The sequence below is a fragment of the Dermochelys coriacea genome, chromosome 1, assembly GCF_009764565.3.
Source record: "Dermochelys coriacea isolate rDerCor1 chromosome 1, rDerCor1.pri.v4, whole genome shotgun sequence".
Classification (NCBI taxonomy): domain Eukaryota; kingdom Metazoa; phylum Chordata; order Testudines; family Dermochelyidae; genus Dermochelys; species Dermochelys coriacea.
Genome location: NC_050068.2, coordinates 105180562 through 105195135, shown reverse-complemented (window position 1 = coordinate 105195135; position 14574 = coordinate 105180562). Strand labels below are relative to the sequence as shown.

The 14574-nt window shown below is 38.4% G+C and overlaps 1 protein-coding gene across 1 annotated transcript in view; it reads left to right on the top strand.

The window, feature by feature from the left end:
* Positions 1-10363, top strand: part of EFNB2 (ephrin B2) — a 55291-nt gene extending 44928 nt beyond the window's left edge. The window contains exons 3-5 of the mRNA XM_038377706.2: positions 5541-5633; positions 6378-6491; positions 8029-10363. Coding sequence (XP_038233634.1) covers positions 5541-5633; positions 6378-6491; positions 8029-8411 — 590 coding nt within the window. The 3' untranslated portion in view covers positions 8412-10363. The remainder of the gene's footprint in view (positions 1-5540; positions 5634-6377; positions 6492-8028) is intronic.
* The last annotated feature ends 4211 nt before the right edge of the window (positions 10364-14574 follow it).

The following is a 14574-nucleotide window of genomic DNA, read 5'->3' as shown; positions in this document are numbered from 1 at the left end:
GTAAATGTAGATAATTTATGGGAAAGAATTACTTATTTGGTGCTTTGCTGAGAAAGTCTTTAAAAAGACAAAAGTGAGTGAAAGCAGCTAGAGCACACATACAGGATGCTGTGGCAAAGGAATTTTCTTTCATTAAAAAAAGCCATGTACTTAGTGATCCTGTGAGCATATATTAGATCAAGTATACCGTTGCATTAAGAATAACTTCTTATCACTGTTGGATCTACAGTTGGATATCTTTTTATTGCTGCTCTTGGGTTTTTCTGTTCCTTTTTCTATCTTTAAAAATAGCATTGGATAAGAGATTTATGGGGTTGTGATATTATTTAACTCTAATTTTAAGAACCCAAATTTCAAAGGCCTAGATAGTGATTTAAGGTACAGTTCTGAGCAAGAGGTGGCACACAGAACTCACTACTCCAGGAGTATCCCTGGGAGGCTTTGTACCTCAAATAGACCCTTCTAAGTCACAATTCCTTCCCTGCTTTGCTCTTCCACTGGCCTACACCAGCAGCAAATTACAACAACCTCTGCATCTACAGTGGTTCCCTTGTGCCGTTCCTCACACTAGGTGGCTGCAGAGCCCAGGCTCCACCCATTCCCCCACCCATCCTCTCAAAGGGAGGAAGCAGGCACTCTGCGGCAAGCGCTTGCTCATCTCTGCATGCCCAGACACAAGGTCTGAGAAAGCAGCACTGGCATGTTGGGAATGGGTGTGATTTTACTTCCCTTGGTGGTTGGGTGTAGTCCATGTCACAATCCAGCCCTGAATTAAATTGGTTACAAACTTTTTTAGACCAAAAGACATGTCACTAATGTGGCCTATTTTGTAGCTTTAAAAGCATGGAAGTATTTGTAACTGTGACAGATATAAAGGTAATTGTGACAGATACAAAGGCATAAGACTTTGTTGTAATAGTATTTTCCTAGAAGTAATGGTGATGGAGTTTTTAATTTTGTACTGTATACCTTTAAAAGTGAATGCGTCTTGATTTTTGTGACTTTGCCTTCATTTCTAATCTCTTTGTGAATGAAAAGCTATACAGAGGCACAAATCCAGAAGCTTACTTCTCCATCTGATTAGAGCAAAGTCACCAACCTGATTGGTGAAAACAACCAAAGATCCATGGAGCAGCTTAGCCTCCTGGGAGGCCGAGTAATAATAATCAAATGAAGACATATTAAAATGTAATATTACTTCCTCTCCATGGGGACCGTATAAAAATCATAGCCAGGAACTATTCCTGTCTGCTGACTCTGTTTCAGTCACTGATTCCCTGCCTCTGCATTTATGGCTAATGCATTTCACACAATAAACAGGGATTGTGAAGTTTAAAAGCAAATAAATATGAAAGATCAAACACTGCTTTATGACTTCCAGTGGCTTTTTATGTATTTTAAACCACAGAAGGCAGAACTAGAACTGGAGAACTAGAACTGGATGCTTTGGTCTGAATAATTTCATCACCACCCATGTCAAATCAGGGGATATATTGAGAATGTATTTTATAATTACTGAATAGACACAGTTCACATTCCAAAAGCAAGAATTAATCAGGTCTCTTTAACTGCCATTTCTTAAAAATCCAGTGACACAAATCATCCACAAATCAACATCACTTTGAGCCCAACCCTGTATTCCTTGCACTCTGACAACTCCTATGAACTTCAAGTAATTTTGGCTCAGGCCACTAGTATAGTGATCAAACATCAATTTCAGTTTATTGCTGAAAATGTGTTAGTCTTAAACTTTGGATAGGAACAGTTGGGATTCATAGAGATTTAAGGCATTTGTTTGTTTGTTTAAAGGTTGTGTATAGGCTCTTGCTGACCAACTGCTTCATTCTGCTTCTGACTGTAGACAACAGAAGTTTTGCCATTGACGTCAGTGGAGCTCGATTGGACTTCAGAAACTCAGATGCACCTGTGTCATCCAAGGGTGGGGGGAGGAGGGGAGGAAGAGAGGAGAAGTGAATCCTATTTTATCCAGTTAGCACTCTTGTGCTTATTTTCAGTTTACTGGAAGGTGCTGGTGATATGATATAACAAACGTAGAGCCCAAGCCCGAAAACACACCTGTGAGCAACTTTATTTAAGTATGTAAATGTTTGCAGGATTATATAGTTTTTCTGATGATGAATGTGTCCGGTTGCCTTGGATAGACCACACTGAGAATGCCACACTCAGGACAGACGGCAAGAAACTCCCCCACGCTGCAGACAATCCCACCGACATAGCACTGTCCACAGTGGCGCTTCTGTGAGTGTAACTTGTGTTGGTCAAGGGTTGCATTTTTTTCACACCTCTGAGCGACTTAAGTTTTACTGACAAAAGTGCTAGTGAAGACATAGCCTACCTTGCGGGTGTCACCCCAAGAACAAACATCTGAGATACAAATACATAGCCAATATTCATAACTTCAGATACAGTGATGATACATGGATTTAACCAGGGTAATCATACTTGACAGTTTGTAACTTTTCCATTGACACCTTACATGATACACTTTGTATAAGATTTGTTGCAATTGTATAGCAGTGGTAGGAACAACGATACAAATGGTCATCTTCAAGCATACAGTATCACAGTCAACATTTAACTCGAGCCTAATAAATTAAACATTCATTGCAAATTTATTAATTATTTTAAAAAATTCTTAGGAATCAGGACGCAACATTAATGTAATTAGAACTCCAGGGACAGAGTTACCTGAAATGTGCGTGTGTGTGTGTGTGTGTGTAATGGAAGAGGGTTGGATCACTGGAGGTGTAATTTTCACTCAGAGATCAAATATAAAGACAGCTGCAAGTGTTTTAGGAATATTTTGTACTTGTTCCCTTGTTTGACTTCTGCATACTAAGCTTTTGACAGGAAACAGTGTTTTCTCTGATATCCCATGTTCTTTTTCTCTCTCAGTGAAAATCCTTCATCTTCTTGAATCTTAAAACTGTTTAAAACTGCCCCTTCTTCCTCCCCACACACTGGGATATGTGAGGTGATATCTTGAAAGCCATAATGAAATTTTTCAAATAATTTCCTCCAGCAGCCTTGGCTAATTGTTAGTTTAATTAAAAGGAGAAGTTACTTTGCCACTGGAATATACTTCACTGAATATTTCTCCTTCCACAGAATATGGTGTTATCTCCCCTAAACTATAACATCAGCTTTCAGAAAACCCCTTGAAGGACTGTGGAAAAAGTGAATACTCGTGTAAATTCATTCATCCAGCATCAAAGCTATGAAAGCATTCTTTTAGTAAGGAAGCAAGGCAGTTTGAACTCTGAAAAGCACACACTAGCTTCATTGTAATATTGGGCCATTTTGATGGAGGCTGGGCATTGTAATAGTTTTGCATTCCTATTGCCATCTTACTTTCCTTGTATTAGACTGAGGTTAAACTGTGGGTCTTCTAATTTTATTGTGGTCTCTGACAGTGTAGGTTAAATCAGACAAATTTTTAAGGAGTACTGATATTGAGAAGGGGCTGTACTCTATTCAATAAAATCTGAGAAAGTGGAGTTTAAAATGACTGTGAATCCCTGTAACCTAGATATAAAAAACAAAAACTCACAAACAAAAAAAAAACAAAATAAAGTCAGTGTTTATTAGCTGTACTCTCAGCTGATGCTCAGTTTTGATATTTCTATTTACTACTTTTTTCCGTGTCCTTGTGTCTGTACATTGGCAAATGGGTCATAAAAAACACTTTCAGCAAAGACACATTTGATTTATGTCCAGAACTAGTTCTTAGTATTGATTTTTTTTTCTCTCTGGAAAACAAAACAACCTCCCCCCCCAAACTATATGTCTCCATTATTTTCTGAGTCTGGCAATGCAATGGCACATTTCAAATCTGCTTTTATCTTAAATTACTTATTGTAGTGTGGGTTGCTGGGTTTTATTTTTTTCATTTTGAAAACTTTTTTAAAGAAAAGATTAGAAATAAAAACAAACTGATGTTTTAGTAACTCTTTTTGTGATGATTGTGCAGTGAGGGAGGGGAAAACAAGATTAGTTGTAGAGGTGGGAAAAAACCCAGGGTGGCCCAAATATAAGGAAAGGAAAGTATAGGAGAAGGAGTAACAAGTTGGAAATTTTATATGATGGGGGTGGTGGGAAACAGGTTACACACAAGAGGCAGAAGTGAAAGAAAAACAAGAAGTGGATCACAGGATAGGAAGGTAGGTTCAGTGTAAAGGGTATACAGCTAAGGAGAAGATTAAAGAAGAAAAAATATTAACATGGGGCTGGGAAGACACTGTGAAGGAAGTAGGAAATGCACATAAGCTATATTAAAAGCAAATCCCAGAGGAAGCTAAAAGGCAAGGGAAGGAGAAGTGAAAACAAAGAGCTGGACATTGTGAGGCCCTTGCTGAATTAGGTCCTCAGATGAAAAGACTGAGTCTAGAGAAAGAAAAGTGCTGTTTAATTTAAGCAGTTCATGGGAATCCCAACAAGTAATACAACTGATATCTATTATTTATTTTTTTGCACTTGGTGGTCGGGGTGTGTGTGTGTGTGTGTTTTGGGAAATTAAGGGAAATGGACAAAACACTCATACAAATCATGAAATGAAGTAGATTTAGAATCATCCCCCACTATTAAATACTGCATTGTTGTTAATGTATTTGGTTAATCTGAAGTGTTGTCTGTCAGGAGCATACTTAAAAGGATGAGGCTAGTAAGGGATGCAATACGTTGTAGTCCTAAGAATACAATACAGTAAAGTATTAGTGTAGCATGGAAGAAAACTGATGCTCCCCTCTCCCCCCAGAATATTGGTGATGGAGTACAATCATGTAGACTCTGACTTGATATGTATGAGTTCCCGAAGTGAGTTGTACTGCATACACAAATCAAATTGCAATACCAGCTAGCAGTGGGCTGCAAGTGGGTATGTGGAGTTTAAGCAAGCATACAGATAAGAAAGAACAATTTAAATATGTGGGAGACACTCGTTCGTTTCTGTTAAAGTAGAACATTTTTTAAAAGCCCTAAGAAAAATAAGATTGTATTTAAAAAAAAATAAAATACTGTTTTCCAACCAGTGTGGAATCTCGGATTTCACTTTGTCTTTTGTATGTGCGCATTTCCTTAAACAGGAGATCTGTTACAGAGGAAGCAGGTGTACTGTGGTGATTATTATGCTGTTGCTTTAAAAAAAGAAGAAGAGTGAATTAAGTACTTTGCTCCTTTGAGCCTGGCACGGCTTCTTTTTCAGCTGACCCCATTACCTTTATTTGGAATGTGATGCCATTTTATCCAGGGGCATAATAGAAAGTCAGTCAATTGTGCATAGAAGAAAAAGTGGCTGAGTAAATTTGAAACCTGATAAGTCATTCCAGCGTTTGTATATAATGTATGACTTACCGATATATTCATTCTTTTGGCTTTCAACATTTCACAGCTTTTTGTAAGTCAACCTGAGCAACAAGAACAGATTCCAGTAGATTAAAGGAATCCCTGTTTTCAGGCACTCATATTCACATCACTTTGCCTACTGATTTCCTGAAATCTTTTTTTGTTTTTCTTTTAATCAGCAACATCAAATGGGTCTTTAGAGGGCCTGGATAACCAGGAGGGAGGGGTGTGCCAGACAAAAGCCATGAAGATCCTCATGAAAGTTGGACAAGGTAAAGACCATCTGCTGTTTCACGAAATCACTTTGATCAGTCTCAGTACCCCACTTAGTGTGCAGGCTTCTTTTAATAGCATAGAACAGAGTGCCAACTGAGTCTAGTTTGGTCATTCTTCCCTTAGATTTTGAGAGCAAAGCCTATTTTCTGTACCTAAGCTACTGACAGATTTCTACAAGAGGAGCGCTAGCGTAATAAGATCTCTTTATTGTAGAGTTCCCTAAAGAAGGGAAGGACAGCCAGTAATAATGCATTTCAGTCATTTTTATTTTAAAAACAAAACCACAACTTCACATTTCATAATTATTTGGAATAAATGAAATGAGAAAAGCTAATGTTTCTATAGTTTTCTTGTTATGAATTCTATCTACAGAAGAGGTTTTTGTTCATTGTCTCTTTTTATATATAGATAACCTATTGTGCAGAAAGAAAGAATTATTCTTCTAATTAGAAGTTGGTTTAGGAGTCACTCAACTTGCTCAGTTAAACTGAAATGTCATCTGCAAAGCTTTTCTTGCCAATTACAGGAATCCCTATGGTTTCTGCAGATGGCCTCACAATCTAAACCTCTGAAAAAAATCAGTTTTGCTTTAAAAGGAAAATTATGTCTTCTATCTCATAGCCCTTTTTATAAAGAGTCTTCTATTCAAAGCTAGTCGTATCTCATGGTATATAGCAGTCTTATAAAGCTTAATATCTTCAGTTGTCTAAATTGAAATCAATCATTTTTCTTTCTTACAGATCCCAATTCTGCTGGATCACCCCGTAATACTGATCCAACTAAACGTCCCGAACAAGAAGCTGGTACCAACGGAAAAAGCTCCACAACAAGTCCATTTGTAAAGGATAATTCAGGTACACGTTGGGATGTTTTGGTCTTGGGAAGTGACATTTTAAGTGATTTTTTTCCATTCCTTACATCATTATTTTTGCACTGGAATTTGTTAAAAGCAAATATTTCCATAGTGAGGTCAAACAAAAATGTGTTCTGATGCACCAGTGGATGGTAGCTAGAAACTGTACATTTTGGCCAGTGCACATATCGCCCCTATCCCATTTTGCAGTTGGAGTAAATTATATCTTCTAAGAAAATCATTCATTTCCAGGAAAGTTTTTGGGTAGTAGTTTCTCTGTATAGCTTTACAGTGGTAAGTGCTGCCTTATGTTTAGTACCCTGACAGATGAGAGAATATTTCTATCTTTCTCTTCCCGTCTGATACATTATTAAGAGGTTGTCAACAGCCATTTGTAAGGTTTATTTTAATGCATGTATAATTAATGCTCTAATCTCTTATCTGATCTTATAAAGTCTACAAATGACTGATTGATCCTCCACTAAATTTAAAGGTTTTTTAAAAATGTATCTTTTTAATATGAGGATCTCAGAGTTTTCAGACCAATATCTTCAAACTGCTTTTCACGCTTTAAGTGAACAAAAAAGAATAAACAAGGTCACTGTGAAAGATAGCAAATTCAGAATATTACAAAGCCAAACTGGTTATCAGTCGACTCTGGGTTCTCACCAATGGTTTCAAGTCTGTCCTCACTGGCTACATTATTTGCTACCCCTGCTAATGAATCTTTGAGATGGCAATTGTTGAGCAGGCATCAGCAATTTTGTGCTAAGGTTATGGTAGGCAGAGTTGATAGTTATGTGAATTTAGCATCCGCAGCATTTTTCCATCTGGAACTGAGCATCAAGAGAGGGAAGTTATTTCAGACTTTCTAAGTAAGAATTCATTGAATTCTTGTGACAAACTGATAATGCGATGATGCCACGCACTCAGCAGGCTGTTCAGAGTGAGAGCTTTTTTCTGCCTTCCAAATGTATTTTTTTAAAATAAATGTAATTTAAATAATAAAAGCTAGTTGCATGATAAACATTTGACCTACCTCCCCTGCTGCCCGAAGCTTCGTTGTTTCATTAGTAAGCAAAATACGTAGACACAGTCAGTGGTTTAATTTAAACTAGAATCTGAAAGAGAAAGTAGCAAGACTATGATACCAAAGTGTCAGCTGTCCTGAGATTTGTCATTTCCCTGTTTTTCCCTGTTTGCTGCCTTGAGCTGGCCAGCATCTGTTAAAAGATGCAGAATGTATCAAAGGCTGCCTTGTCAGTCCCAGGCCTTGCTGCTGATGGATGATGATATAGGAAAAGAAAACAATGCGGTTTGGGAGTAGCATAAAAGTAAGACCAACAGACACAAAGTCTTGTTTAATATTGATTGCTGACTTCAGCTGTTTGCATTTAGCTACCTAACAGGGTAATTGGTTTGTCAAAGTTTAGCTGCCAGTTAATTCTTCCAGTCCTGCTGAGTCTTCACATTTTTAAGCACCGTAAAATGGTCACAGGCCAGCGATAACTTTTCTTTGTGTTTTCCTCTCTTTTTAGGATCCAGCACAGATGGCAGTAAGGCTGGACATTCCAGTATACTTGGTTCAGAGGTGGCCTTATTTGCAGGGATTGCATCAGGGTGCATCATTTTCATCGTCATCATAATCACTTTGGTGGTTCTTTTATTGAAGTACCGGAGAAGACACAGGAAGCATTCACCCCAGCACACTACAACTCTGTCACTTAGTACGTTAGCCACCCCAAAACGTAGTGGCAACAACAATGGTTCTGAGCCCAGTGACATTATCATTCCTCTAAGGACTGCAGACAGTGTTTTTTGCCCTCACTATGAAAAGGTTAGCGGAGACTATGGACATCCAGTGTATATAGTTCAAGAGATGCCTCCTCAGAGTCCAGCAAACATTTATTACAAAGTCTGACAAACTGTGGTACCTTTGAGTTATAGAGGAAACTTACTGGTCAGATGCTTTCTGTTGGGGTTTGTGATGACCCCCTGTGCGCTAGTATTGACTCAGGCACAGGGGGAAAAGGCAACACCCTTTTCTCAGAGAGCCTTCTTGAGCTGGACAGCTTATCTAGTCTGTAGAATTCCTGTCTCGGTGAACAAACATTCACTAAAAGCTGGAAGACTTTCCGTAGAAGATACCCATTCTCTGATTGCTGTATTCTTGTTACATTCATCATCCTCGAAGCCATGTGCTGCAGGCATCCAGGCATGTACAAAAGCCAAGGGAAGATGGAGTGATCTGTGGACGTTTAATAGTTCTAGGCATCCTGGGAAGGTCCTTTAGGATATCAGGCTTGAAATGCAATCTTACGACTTTTTGTGTCTCTCTCTCAGTGCAGACTGGATTTGTCACACAGACCTCGGCATCTAAGTAAGACTTTTAAATTCTCTTGCTTTTAGTCCATCACTGTTACATTTATTTCTGTAATCCACTGTTCTGCCATCTTTCACATAAGATTTCCTTTCACTCCACCTCCTACATCACTAATGGAACATTAACATTTGGAGTGCCATGCTCCATCCATCTGTTACAGCAGCCTCTCTTGAATGGGTAATACATTTATAGAAACTGTGTTTGCTAATAAGGAGCCTTCCAGCCAAAAGTTAGGCTGTCAGTGAAGTCAAGATCAGGATTGGACGGTGGCAGGGAAGGGCTGACTGCAGTTGCAGTTGAATGCTGCTGCCTTTGAACTAGAAGCTGGAAAGAAACATAATTTAGGTAGCACAGCACTTTGGTGTGCTAAGTTTTCAAGAGGCAAGTAGGAGACACAACACGCGCAATGGATTAGGGCTGCATTTGAAGGAGTTCACAATTATCAAATAGCAATGTGCAGAAAAAAATAGTACCTTCAATACAGTAGGACAAAGGGGTATTGTTAGTAAATGAATGAACAAGTCTGAAGGACAAGACAATAGCATGTCCCTGATGATGTATTAGGGCAGAACTGTTGTGGTACTGGCAATAAGATATACAGCTTGGACGCTGTCGCAAAATCGTAGTCTGCTTTGGATGACTTTTTAAGCAGACTCAGCTGCTATACTTATCACATTTTACTAAACACAGGGAAAGCATTTAAGAAAATAGCGGAGAGCCAAATCTGACCTAGATGATTATAAGCCAAAGGTTCAAAAGAGCAGTAATTCCATCACCAATGGAGTTATTAAATACATTCGCATCTCTCCAAATAGGTCAGGATTTTGTTTCTGATTAAGCCTTTTGACTCTTTGGTTTATGGTAGGGCTCTCCCTGCACAGTGCAGTGTAGGTACGGTGACTGACACAGCAGTTCATTGGTGCTCTGTTTCAAAATTAAAGCACATATGGAAAACCTCTTACCATAAGGATAAAATAAATTATGACACTGAGAGGGAGAAGGACGATATGACTTATTTATAATAGGTGTATAGAACACAAGGAATATAAAGTGAAAGATTGTTTTTCTAATATATATTTTGAGATTGCACAGAATCTACACCAGAAGATGTGAAATTAATTTGTGGCAATTAAATGATCTTAATTTCTCAGCATTAAAAAATAAATATTGGATGACTGCTTGTGGGAAAAAACAACTTCATTCCAAAAATAACAATAATGAGAGCAAATACAAAAATAACAAAGCCCTATTAAGGCGTCTCACATAACAGTAGACTAGGAAACACAAGCCCCAAAATCCAGGAAATCAGTGTCACTGAATCATATATTTAACAATGACAAGATGTTCGGGCATTTATTTTCTGTGTTGTGTTTTCCCTTGCCTTATGGACTGAAGTGTTCTGTAGATTTCAGCAGGTCACAGAGAAGGGGAGTTTCAGGTTAAAGTTTGTCTGCTTTAGCATGTTTTTTCCCCACATCCCCCATGCTGAAAAACAACAACAACAAAAAGAATCCTACTTTTTATGTGCTATGCAAAATAGACATCTTTAACATAGTCATGTTACTATGGTAACACTTGGCTTTCCGAACTGGAAAGAAAATGTAGCAACAGCATTTTAAGGTTCTCAAACCTCCAGCGAGCACCTGCAAAAAAATGAACTGTCATAGAAATGATTACTCTCTCTATTTCCTGAACCTGAAAATGATGTTGGTCAAAGAGGAGGAAAAAAAAGAAAAGAAATAAGCATGATTCTGTGGAAGGTTACCATGGTGACTAACTACAGTACATATGTAATTCTTTCCAACAACCCCTCCTTTCTGTGAATCCATCCATACAAGATTTTCTTGTAAGTCGTTAAGATTTTATTTTGAAGGAGGGGGAGAAAGGGGAAGGATAGGCATAGTGAGTCTGATTTTAATTAAATCAAGTGTATGTTTCATCAGTTGGCTACATTCTGGTTATGTACTAAACTGTGAAAAAAAAAATCAGATGAATTGATGAAGATCAACCTGCAACCAACTGAAAAAAATGTACTGTGCTTCTGTTTTGTGTTTGGTGCAGCATTATGACAATCTACCAACTGTTCCTTTATTTGACGTTGGTTCAGCTTTGAAAAGTTACTGTAAATGCCTTGCTTGTATTATCATCCCTAGTCTCCCGACTTGGAATTTGCACCATCATGTCTAAGTGAAGATGCTGTAAATAGGTTCAGATTTACTGTATATGGATTTGGGGTGTTACAGTAGCCTTATTCACCTTTTTAAATAAAAAAAATACACATAAAACAAGATAGAAATGGCTTTTCTTAACCAGATTGTGTATATAGAGCAATGTTGGTTTTTTATAAAGTCTAAGCAAGATGTTTTGTATAAAATTTGAATTTTGCAATGTATTTAGCTACAGCTTGTTTAAAGGCAGTGTCATTCCCCTTTGCACTGTATTGAGGAAAAAATGGTATAAAAGGTTGCCAAATTGCTGCATATTTGTGCTGTAAGTGTGTATCATGAATATTTATTTAAGAATTTCTTTGTCCAGTTTGTAAGTAACACAGTATTACGCTTGAGTTATACATAATTTCTTTTTCTTTCTTTCTTTCTTTCTTTCTTTCTTTCTTTTTTTTAACTAGCCTGTCATAGGTTTGAAATCTGCTTTAGTTCCACATTGCAATTAGCCCCCAGAAAATGAAAATTATGAAAATCACATTCCACGTCTGTTTCAAACTGAATTTGTTCTTAAAAAAATAAAATATTTTTTTCCTATGGAAATCTTGCCTTCTAAGTATTTTCTTTAGTTTCTGATTATTTATTTTTTTCCTTTTTCCTTAGTTTTCTTTTTCTTTTTTTAAAAAAAACTCTCCACAGCTAGTAGTGATCTATAGGGTGAACTTAAGTCTATTTTCGTTTCAAATTAGGGCCTTGATCCTGCAACCTGATTCATATAGGCTGGTAGTTATGCCCACATGCAGCCCCACTGAAGTCAGTGGGTGCCATTAAGGCATAGGGGCCTATTAACATGGATCAGCTTGCAGAACGGGGGGTCTGGTGTCTGATCTGCAGACACTTAACTTGAAGTCAGTGGGATTTCTCAAGGTCCCAGTGCTCCCAATACTTACGGACATGTTTAACTTTACTATCTGTGAGTAGTCCTAGTGAAATCAATTGGACTATTTACGTCGATAAAGTTAAAGTGCATAAGATTTTCCAGGATTGGGTCCTATGACATACAAACTAACACAAGCCTTAATACAGAATATGTGGGTGTGCTGCTCTATAATTTTCACTTAAACAACTGACACCCACATTTAACAAATACCGTCATTTTTTTCACAAAGCCCAGTTACCATGAGAGCACATAATTTGAACAATCATCTGTAGAGTAATATATGGAGAGGTCCTGAGGAGGGGAAAGATGCCTTTGTCACTTTAACAATTGATGCCAAGTTGTCTTAAGAGTTTCCAATTGAGAAAGGCAGCTAGTTATTCATAGCTTTTGGTCGTGTAATTCCCATTTGTCAAATTATTTATTTTTGCTGAATAATCAAGGAAAGAATGGTTGACAGGTGAAAAGTAAACTTATAGGTGAAGCATGAGATGCAGTGACGCTTTTTTTATACTGGACTTAAGGGAAGCCTAGAGAATGTCAGTGACTTTAATTTGCTGTGCCATAGACTCCCTGTATGACCTTGAGCCCGTCACTTGGGCCCTGCTCCAGCAAAGCACTTAAGCATATGTATAACTAAGCATGTGAGTAGTCCCATTAACTTCTCAGCCAAGTCACTTGGGCCTGATCCTATAAAATCTTATGTATGTAGATGATTTTACTTGGGACTACTCGTGCTTAAAGTTACTGGGATGCCTTGCTGGGCCAGGACTTTAGTCTCCCTGTCTCCACTCCCTAGCTGTATATGGGGTAACAATATTTCACTATCTTACTAAGGTATCATGAGAGTATACATTCACCATCGTGAGGTGCTGAGATACTCTGCTGAGGGGGTGGGAGGCATATAAATAAACAGATAGACACTACATTCAGTCTGTTACATTTCTTTGGTGAACGGTATGTGCCTTATAGAAGTACACCCAACATAAAGCTCCTGACTTACAGCTCATCTTTTAGAACATGCAGAGAAAAAAATGTACTTGCGTTTTTGCACTGCTGCTGACACTGCACTATTAATTATCAAACAAGCACAAAATCAAAATTTATTGCCCTCATTATGAAGCCTGGTTCCCCAGTAGGAGTCTGTCTGAGTCAATAGGCTCTGCTAAGTGGAAAATAAAATTATAATGTACAGTTGTTATCCATCTAAAGTGGAGTAAGAATCTATTACATAAAATATTGTCTCACAGAGTAAGCATAGCAAAATGTTACTACCTATGTCTGAAGTGTTCTCTCTTTTTTTGAACATTGCAATGTTGCATCAATCAAATGCTCACTTAGTGAGTGACACAGTTTGATTCTATGAACACTGTAAATTCCCTTTTTGCAGAAAATTTACTCATTCAAAAACTGGTGTAATGGTTAGCAACAGAAATGAGAAATAAATAAAATATGGAAAATGACTTTTGAAGGATGATCTTGGTCTTTGTAGCCACCAAAGATAAAATCGGGAGTGGGGGAGGAACGAACCCTGGTGTGGTAAAATACAAAACACCAGTGACACAGTTGCTACTTCAATATCTGAAGCATCAGATTACAGGTAGGGTGATGACTTTTTGGAAAAAGAAGGGAACTGGGAGTTAGAACTCCTTGGGTTCTGTTGCCACTGATGGACTGCATGGCTTTGGTTGTTGACTCTTCTGTAGTTTGTAAAATGAGATATTATCTACATACAATTTAACTCACAGGCATGCTCTGAGGCTTAATTAATCAGGGCTTCATGTTCCTCTTAGTACTTGTCAGACAGGTAATGGCAATGATGGAAAGAATGATAGGAGGTGTGGTGTTCACATGGCATTTTACTATTTGTAAACTTTTGTAAACATGGAACTTTTGCCTATGCTAAAAGTGGGAACAGAGCCTAGCAGCTTTGCCAAACATAGGCAAGGTTCTACCCACACATGATGGAGATGGAGAACAGGTCCTGAAGAAGGATGGGGTGGAACTGAGCGGGGAAGAATCTGCTTGAGCAGTGCTGGGAATGGCCGGGAGGGGTGCAGAGAAGAATCAGTAATTGTGAAAGCAGTGGGGAGCTAAACTGCACCTAGATGTCAGACCCAGTTCTGGGGATAGCTGGAGACAAGAGGTGCCATTGCTGATAATAATGGCTTGGTGCAGATTTTGGAAAAGATGTTGCAAAGCTGAACAGGACATGGAGAAAAGTGCTGACATTGGAAAGGGAAATCAGAACTGCCAGGTGATGGACTGTACAATGAGCAGGGGGGAAGCCAGTTTCTAGGCAGTTCTGCCAATGGATACTGAGAGGAGAGTGGGAACCAGCATCCGAATATGCCACAGATAGGAACAGAGTGGAAGCCAGTGGAAGAGAAAGGGTAGCTAGGAACTGGACTCAATTGGAGTTACTAGAGATCCAAAAGCACAAGTCCCCTTGCCACTTAGATACTGAGCCCCATGGGACATGGTCTTTGTTTTCATACATGTATGGACAGTGTCCATGTGCGTGCTGCTGGAATACAACTAATTAACAATAAGTAGGGAGGGCCTGCCTCATCTCTCTGGTCTTTGGGTATCAACGTGGGAA